The following is an 8,258-nucleotide window of genomic DNA, read 5'->3' on the forward strand; positions in this document are numbered from 1 at the left end:
CGGCCCGTCTGCCCAGCGCCTCCGGGGGAGGCAAAGCCAGGAGAGCCCCGAAATGCCTGAGGGGGCGAAGTGCCCCGGATTTGCTGGGTTTCACCCAGATCCCGAACTGGGGCAGCGCTGGAGGCGTCGCTGGGGCACGAAGCCCCCCAGCTGCTGCTGGGCGGTGGTGGCGGCTCGGGGCGCGTGTCAGGGTTTCTAACCCAGTCCGTTTGGGGAAGGTTTGGTGTGTTTTTGTCAAAAAGAGTTTGGGAGCGTTTCATGGCGCAAACCCCACGAGGCCATAGGTGCGAGGGGGCAGCTGTAACGGCCTTCGTGGCAAGCCGGAGACCGGTCGGGCAACAAGCTTGCTCTGCCTCGCCCGCCACGTTGGGTGAGCAAATATACCAGTACTTGTATCAGGCCAGATAAAACTCATTCTCCTCTTTTTTCCTCCCAGGTCAGAGTCCAAGTGCCGTGGAGGATGTGCTGGATGTAGAGAACAAGCGCATGGCAGACAGCCTAGCCAACAAGGTCACCAGGCTGAAGTCGGTGAGTTGCTGACTTCGCGTCAGGTGCCGCGGTGAAGGAAGGACAGTGCATCAGTTATCTAGGTTGTTCGTGCAGGGTCTTGCGGGAGATGCAAGCCTGTGGTCAATACAGAGGGCTTCCTTTGTATTAATGACTCTTAGTTGTTGGTGATATAAGGGTTAATTTTGACTTGTGAAATGCCAGGGACGGCTTTATGAATTTCCACTTTCCTTTTGAGGTTTAGCAATATCATCTAATGGGAATGATGTGGTTTTCACAGCACTCGGGGAAGGAGTTTTAGGCACAGAGAGAAACGTAAAAGCTGCACAGAGGGGTATTGCTAAGAGCACCTCCTCAGGAAAAAAATCACAATGAAAAGGCAGGTAAATTAGTTTTGAGAAATACACGTGTCTCTATGTAAGCGGTGTTCTTAAAGCTAGTTTGCTCCTACTAACATCAAATACTTTGATTTAGAGCTTAATAGAAGTCAGTGACTCGCCTTGTAGAAGGGAAGACTCTGAATTCCTGCTGTCGTGTCCCAGCGTTTAAATGCTTCTATCCTATATATGACAGTTTCAGACAGTCAAGCTTTATTGTCAGTGCTTCAGAGCTGAAAAAGTTCAACAACCTGAAACCAAAATGAGAATCTTGTTCAGTTCCTCTACCGAACAAGCCTCTGTCTGTCTGTGTAGGAGACGGGGAAGCAGTGGCTTGCTTTTCTAATGTGCATTTCAAATCTTACCAGCACTAGATGCATTAGAGGTTCTCTCTACATTAAAAGTTCATTAATAACTGTTTCCTCCCTTGTCCTGTGTAGCTGGCTCTGGATATTGACAAAGATGCTGACGAACAAAACCGTTACCTGGATGGCATGGTAAGGAACCAATGAAATGTAAAAAGCATGACTTTTTTGTGCTGGCTCTCAGCAGTTACCTTAACTGTGAAAGTTTAGTAGCAGTTCAAAGTTAGCAGACAAAGTTAGATCCCAGTGGTCGGTTTGGCAAACCAGGGAATGTAACTAAACCCGTTTCCAGTGGACTTCTTGATATATAAACATCAGATACTTAGCAGCTGCTAGTATCGCTTTGTCCGAATGGGCAACACAGTTGGTATCTAGCATCTGGAAAGACTGACGTAGGACAGCACACTTCAGAAATACAGTGGAGATTATCTCCTTACTGGGATTAAAGAGCTGCCTCCTGTGGCTAATGCTGGGAGATGGGCCTGTTCCTCAGCTGCTCCTGTGATTTTTGCTATTGCTGTACAAATCTGTCAGGGTTACTTACTGTAACACCTGAAACACAGACTACCTGTCAGGACTTTGTAGTTCACTGACGTCTTTGGAAGGAGCAAAGCTGATGCGCTGGGTCCACTCAGGTTGTTCGGCGCCCTGTTCCGTCATCTTTCTGACACACAACACCCGATAAAACCAAAATCGCTTTCCACAGTAATCTGCCTCTTAAGCTTTGGTTGCTGATGGAAAATCACAGTGCACTGGGGAAAGGCCAGAATAGCACATTCCTGAGGCAGAGAGGTTACCTGCTGAGGCTTTTTAGGAGAAAGGTGATTCGTTAACTGAATTGTGAGAGGAAGGGAATCCAGCCCAGAGATTTGAGAAGATTAGCACCGTAACACCGGTGCTTGGAGAGCCTTTTCTGCATGTGCTGGATGTTGGAGAGCTGGTGCGTGGAAGCGAGAGAAAAGATAATTGCAGTGTTGAAACCAGTTGAGTCAAAGGTGTAAGCTCAGCTTGGAAGCTTAATAACGGTGTATGCTGACAGTATTGGAGTGTCTGAAATGGATATTTGCTCAGCCTGAAAATTAGGAGAATGGAGAATCAGAATAAAAGGTGTAATGGCAAAAGACCTTAAAGGAGAAGCCCTCAATCAGCATGAAATTGTGCTTCTGCTACAGAAAAGGTTTTGAAGCATTTCAGGAGCAACATGAGCAGAAGCTCAGAGTAGTTTGTGGATAAGGATAACAGACCAGAAGTCAAAGCGAGAATGCCTGAACTGCATTAATCTGAGAATTGTTTGCCACCCTCTGGCAGAGTTGCACGTGCATGCAGTCCCATGCTGAAGAAAAAATAGAACAAATGGCAAGAAATTGCACCTTTTTCTGTGCTTGTGAGCCTGCCCCGGTGTACATTAATGGCACTAGCTTCACGTAGGGACATTTCCTTTGGATGAAGCGTTCACTTGTAGAGTTGCTGTTAACAAGCTGTTCCAGGCAGAATAAGCTGCATTGAAGCTTAATTGAATAGTCTAGCAGCAGGTCGTTTGACCCTGTTTTAGAAAAGGGGAGGCAGTTTGTTTTACCTTTGGAACAGACCTTCCCCTGTCTTTTTTGTTTCCCCATTTTGTGCGCGGTGGGAATGGTGCTGCTCCTGGAGCCCGAGCATGGGAGGGGAAGGACCTTCTGAGAGAGACGCGATGGGTGCGGAGAGACGGGCAGCGACTGCGCAGCTCCCTGTGCAAGTGTTTTCTAGCCAGGAAGTGGGAGATTCTTCAGGGATATCTTCATCTGTTTATAATGCCTCCATCTTAATTTTCTTTCTCATTCAGGATTCAGATTTTATGAGTGTGACTGGCCTGCTAACCGGCAGTGTGAAGCGTTTCTCCACCATGACGCGGTCCGGGAGGGATAATCGCAAGTTGCTCTGTTATGTTTCAGCAGGACTGATTGTTGTTTTCTTCATCCTCTACTATCTTGTGTCCAAAGCAGGGACTTGAGCTTGTTGTTCTGCAAGTTTTACAGAACAAAAAACATGACGATTGACAGACTTGTTCAACGCCTTTCTCAGTCTGCCCCTTGGTGGAGTCTTTGAGGTGTTCCAGACAGACCTTCCAAATAACTTTTCTTTCCACCAGCTTCTTGTCATTGTTCCGGCTGGTCTCAGACATCTCTTTATAAAATGAGTATTTGATTCTAAACGGATTTTGATGTTGTTGAATGCTTACGCCTTTATCTCTTGCCTTGTTGTCCTTGTCTTGCGGCCTATTTTTAAGGGCCACTTTTGTGTTACCTCCCTTACTGATATTCGGTACTAGGCTTGTGAGGAGATGTAGCTGACAAATCCGGAGACTTGTCGATACTCAAAAGTTTAATAAACCAGCCGAGCTTTGGAAGCTGTAGCATTTAGGATGCTGATTTATGAGATTCGTAAGTATGAATGTGTGACTTAACATTCCGGTGTGGCCACTCAGCTGATACCTGGTCTGTTTCCCCTTGACTCGGAGACCTGTTAATAACCGTGGTGTCCCTGGGTTGAAATGAAATCTGTACTGCTTTGAAATGAAATTAGCAATAGATCTGGACCCTGATACTCCGTAATTGTTGCAGTGAAGAGTTGCAGAGGAGCAAGACTTTATTTAAATGCTAGCTCGGTCTTCTTTATCATCCTTCTGGGTAAAGCTGGGGATGAACCCTGCAAGAAAGGAGGGCCAAAGTCCATAAGCCACCTTGATTTACACACGTATAGTATCTTCCAGTACCTTTCCACACACTTGCAAATGCACTCCCTTAGACTATTAAATCAGTGTAAAGAAAATTTGATAGCAAGAGGTACAGTTAATTTCAGTTATTATGGTACCCTGGTATTACAGCACTTTGGGAAGATGTTGTGCAAATAAAAGCAGAGGTTGAGGTCAAGTGAAACTCCTAAACAGTGCTGTTGGGGTGCTGGTGGGAGGGCAAGGAAGGATTTGATGGGAGGGTTGACTTGTTTGTCTATTTATTCATGTAGAAGGTAACCTAAGAAACTCTTGCTTTGCCTTTCATAGTGCTTTGGGGATCCCTGCCTGCAATGCTCGTGTGAGATGTGTGGCAAGGCACATCCCTACCAGTTTTGTTTACAAAGCAGTCATTCGTGATGAACATGCAATGCATGCCGGATTTCCTCACCCAAGGTGGTGCACGCAGCTCTGGGAGTGCAGTAGCTGGGAACTCCATCTTCCCTTCATCCTCCTTGCCTTTTGTTGGGCTGATCCTTGGGCTGCTCACTAGCGTCACGACCCCCATAGCTGAATTATTATTTAAGTCTGCCTATGACTGAAGTAAGAGATACGTAACTTTAAAAATACTGTGCCTGTTGGGAGAAAGGAAAAATAATTTAAATAATTTAAAATAAAACGCTCTTTCTCTCTTCAGACAAACCTCCACTGCCTGTTGTACAAATCTTTCACTTTCCAAAGCAGCTGAGCAAAGCCAGTGTTTCATCTTGTCTATTTTCTGTACCAACTGCTCACGCGTTCTGGTTTTCCTTTTTGAAAGTCTTTGCTTATTTGCTTCTCTTATCTTCCTGTAACAACCACCTCTGCAGGACTAAAGCGTTCCTCCTCTGATGTTGCAGTCTTTCTCCTCTCCAGCAAACCTATATTCATCAATGGCTGGATGTTTGCTTTGGCCCTCCCCTTGTACCCGTTAGGAATTCTGTTCTCCTCGGACTAACTCGGGTCCAGAGCTGTAAATGGACTGTGTTGTCCTTTGTTCCAGCTGTACCAAACTGCTAGCAAAATACTACCCTAACTGGATTAGGTGTCGTCTTTTTCCACATTTGGGAAAAAATGTGCAGGGAAGGCAAGTAGAAAGGAGGCAGCAATAACTTTCTCTGGTTCTTCTTCCTGCTTCTCTGGCAAGATGTGTCTTTTTCCACATTTGGGAAAAAATGTGCAGGGAAGGCAAGTAGAAAGGAGGCGGCAATAACTTTCTCTGGTTCTTCTTCCTGCTTCTCTGGCAAGATGTGGCAGCTCCGAACTCTTTCCGTTTGGAAGAATGATGGGTGAATTGATGGACTTTGTTTTGATTTTCTGAAGCAGATGACTTCTGATAAAAGGCCACTGGAACAGCCTGGTCTTCATAATGGTGGTGGGTTTGGTTTGCTTTTACTGTCGTAAATAAAGCTCTGTTTTTAGAATTTTTTGCTCAAGTGTTTTTTTCCTTGTGCTTACGTGTTAGCAAGGCTAAACACCAAGATCAAATCACTCAGTTGTTCTACTTGAACTGTAGAGAACCTGCTGCCTCAAAGCCCAATTTCAATGTTATGCTGAGAAACAGCACTTCTTCAATGAACTGAACTACGGAGATTTGAGCAGAGCTGCCCTAGCTCGGAAGGAGCAGGTCGTTCATCGCTCTGCGACATCTGCCTGCGCCATTTCAGAAGATGACCTGTGTCCCCAGTATTCTTTCTGAACAAATGATACTGAAGAATTTGAGCTGCAGGAGGGAACTGTTTTTACTATCTTTCTGTGTCAGTCTAGGTACTAAATAGTCCAACTGTTAGTCCAGCTTTGACTTGCCTTTGGCCGTTCTTTGCAAAGGCAACCTTCTCCTATTTTTAATGCTTTGTCTCTGATCCTTGGAATTCCTCTAGAACTCAAAAAAAGGATTTTAAAAAAATACATATTTTATTAACCTCAGGAGTTTTAAACTGAAAAATTGAAGTTAAAGGTTCTTGGACCTCAGGTGAGTTATGCCCCCCTCTGATTCCCACCCCAGCGCAGCCATGCGCTTGGAGGCAGCATCTGTAGGACGCTGTGGGCACTGTGCACTCTCCTCCTGCTCCTCCGGGCGTTTCTCCAGGCTCTCACCGCCTGCTTCTCCCGGCGGGTGCCCGTGTCCTGCTGGTGCGGCGTTTGCCACCATTAGGCGTCAGCACGTGGCTGGAGCAAAGGCTTCAATGCGCCAAGGAAGCCGCGTAAGCACTGCCAGGCAATGTATACCATCGGGAGGGTTTATCTGTAGAGAGTCTTGCTTCAGGAACCGGTTATAGCACCGTGTAACCGTGCTCAACCCTCTGAAACTTAGAGCTGCAACATTAGGAAGTTCTTGGAAAAATCGAGTTAGGATGTGTAACCTGCAGGCGTGTTGCAAAAGAATCTTGCTCAGCAGCGAACGTGCTGAGGAAGTGCAAAATCTGAGAGAAGGAAGGATTCGGAACACGGGATAACCACAACAATAGCAACACCGTAGTTGAAAGCAGCACAGCGATCGGGTGCAGGATCAAATACATAACAGCATTAGCACTGGGACGTACTCTCTTGAAGATATCCTGCCACCCAGCCCTTCAACATTTTCTAAACATTTAGTTATGTGAGTAATTTGTTCATTTTGGTTTCAGTGCTCGCCCGTAGTCCTAATATTACAACGTTTTTTCTGAGGCATAAAAATTAGAGAGAGCAGATCTTCCTCACATACACACACCCAGCTCAAGGTGAACGTACAAAATATTTGGGGGTGTTTTTATTGAAGTTGTAACAAACCAAGAATTAGAACTCAGCTGTGCACGGTTATTTTAAGTGTGGTTTTGCAGCGCCATCTAAAGGTGCATCTCCAAATCGTTACGGTGACTCGTTATATACAGAATAACTTGTGTTTTTCTTGAATGCTAATGCCACAACTAACACAGGAACTGAAGTGTGTAACATGCAGCTGGGATCACTGCAGCAAACATCAGAAAAGTTCTTTGGTAGTAATGGGACAAGATGAAATACCAAAAGTAATCACTTTCCAAATCCATATGCTCATAGTTGTTTACTGGAATTAGTAGAATGCGGTTAATTGTTTGAAGATGGGATTGCAGGTCTCAGGGAAGCTGCAGGTGCCTGGGGCTTGATCAGCATCACCTGGAAGGGGAAGAGTGAGAAAAAAAAACCCACAAAACGTGACCACGGTGCCTTGTTCTCAAGAAGACTTGTCCTCAGTGAAGGCCGTCTGGCGTAACAAGTTGATGTCCGTGCATTGCCATTTGTCGTGCATTGCTGTAGGCATGCCTGGGCGCTTTTAGCGAACTCCCCCTGCCCCAGTGGCACCCTTGTTGGAAGCCGCCTGTGTTATCAGGACATTTCTGACGGTCCGATTGCTGCTGTTGCTGATTGGCATTTCTCCCCTTTTTGGGGAGGAATGTAAAGGCAAGAGAAAAGGAGTTTAGGGGCGGGTAAAATACACCCCTCGAGTGTTTTCAGGCGGCCTCTGAAAGGAAGGATCTTGCGTTTGATGCAAACGGGAGTGACGTGCCCGCTCCATCTGGCAGGGCAAGCTCAGCTGGAGCTGATGTCCCCACCCCCGATGTCTGCATCCCCGACATCCCTCTCCCCAGTCTCCCCATCCCCGACGTCCCAGCGGCTGGCGTCAGCGGGTGGCCCATTGCCAGCCCTCAATGAGGAGGAGCAAGGGGGCGACTGGAGGTGCCTGGGGGACGGGATGTGTCCCCTGCGCAGCCCCTGTGGTGTCCCCAGCCACCCCGGGACCCGGAGAGGGACCCTCCGGGTGGGGGGTCGTGCGGCCCTGTGGGGACGGAGACCCACTCAGCGTCGTGTGGAAACGAGGATGGGGACACGGGGGCCCATGGGGACACCGGGGAGGCACGGGGACAGACGGACAGCGGTGGGTAGGGATGAGGGGCGGGCAGAGGGACGGCGGGGGGTAGGGATGGGTGGAGGGGCCAGACGGACAGCGGTGGGTAGGGGGGTGGAGGGGACAGACGGACAGCGGTGGGTAGGGATGGGTGGAGGGGACAGACGGACAGAGGTGGGTAGGGATGGGTGGAGGGGACAGACGGACAGCGGTGGGTAGGGATGGGTGGAGGGGACAGACGGACAGCGGTGGGTAGGGATGGGTGGAGGGGACAGACGGGGAGGGATGGACAGGGATGGAGGTGGAGGGACGGGTGGGGACGGCGGGGGACACGGGGCCAGGGATGGGGCTGCCACCGGCTGCTCACCCCTCGGGGGCTGGTGTCTCCTTCCGCTTCT

At 48.1% G+C, this 8,258-nt stretch overlaps 2 protein-coding genes and 1 long non-coding RNA gene across 3 annotated transcripts in view; 2 read left to right on the forward strand and 1 right to left on the reverse strand.

Moving 5' to 3' along the window:
- The window catches only part of VPS51 (VPS51, GARP complex subunit), a 17,455-nt gene that overhangs the window by 2,124 nt on the left and 7,073 nt on the right, over positions 1-8,258 (forward strand). Inside the window, exon 2 of the mRNA XM_019474351.1 lies at positions 17-26. Within this exon, the coding sequence (XP_019329896.1) occupies positions 17-26 (10 nt within the window). The remainder of the gene's footprint in view (positions 1-16; positions 27-8,258) is intronic.
- BET1L (Bet1 golgi vesicular membrane trafficking protein like) lies at positions 259-3,638 on the forward strand. Its single transcript, XM_009288172.1, has 4 exons — positions 259-370; positions 437-528; positions 1,325-1,381; positions 3,072-3,638. The coding sequence occupies exons 1-4, from the start codon at positions 259-261 to the stop codon at positions 3,237-3,239; spliced, it is 429 nt and encodes a 142-aa protein (XP_009286447.1). The 3' UTR covers positions 3,240-3,638.
- On the reverse strand, positions 7,012-8,258 carry LOC103906285. Its single transcript, XR_657994.1, has 2 exons — positions 8,228-8,258; positions 7,012-7,130 (listed from the first exon to the last, which is right to left on the reverse strand). It is a non-coding gene; the product is annotated as an uncharacterized LOC103906285 (long non-coding RNA).

The sequence above is a fragment of the Aptenodytes forsteri genome, unplaced genomic scaffold (genome assembly GCF_000699145.1).
Source record: "Aptenodytes forsteri isolate BGI_AS27 unplaced genomic scaffold, ASM69914v1 Scaffold329, whole genome shotgun sequence".
In the NCBI taxonomy this organism is placed as follows: domain Eukaryota; kingdom Metazoa; phylum Chordata; class Aves; order Sphenisciformes; family Spheniscidae; genus Aptenodytes; species Aptenodytes forsteri.

Excerpts from the sequence above, each read along its gene's own strand:
- BET1L (XM_009288172.1), top strand. The coding sequence starts at position 259 with ATGGCGCAAACCCCACGAGGCCATAGGTGCGAGGGGGCAGCTGTAACG. Across the intron at positions 371-436 it reads TGCCTCGCCCGCCACGTTGG|GTCAGAGTCCAAGTGCCGTG; the intron begins GTGAGCAAATAT and ends TTTTCCTCCCAG. Across the intron at positions 1,382-3,071 it reads ACCGTTACCTGGATGGCATG|GATTCAGATTTTATGAGTGT; the intron begins GTAAGGAACCAA and ends TTTCTCATTCAG.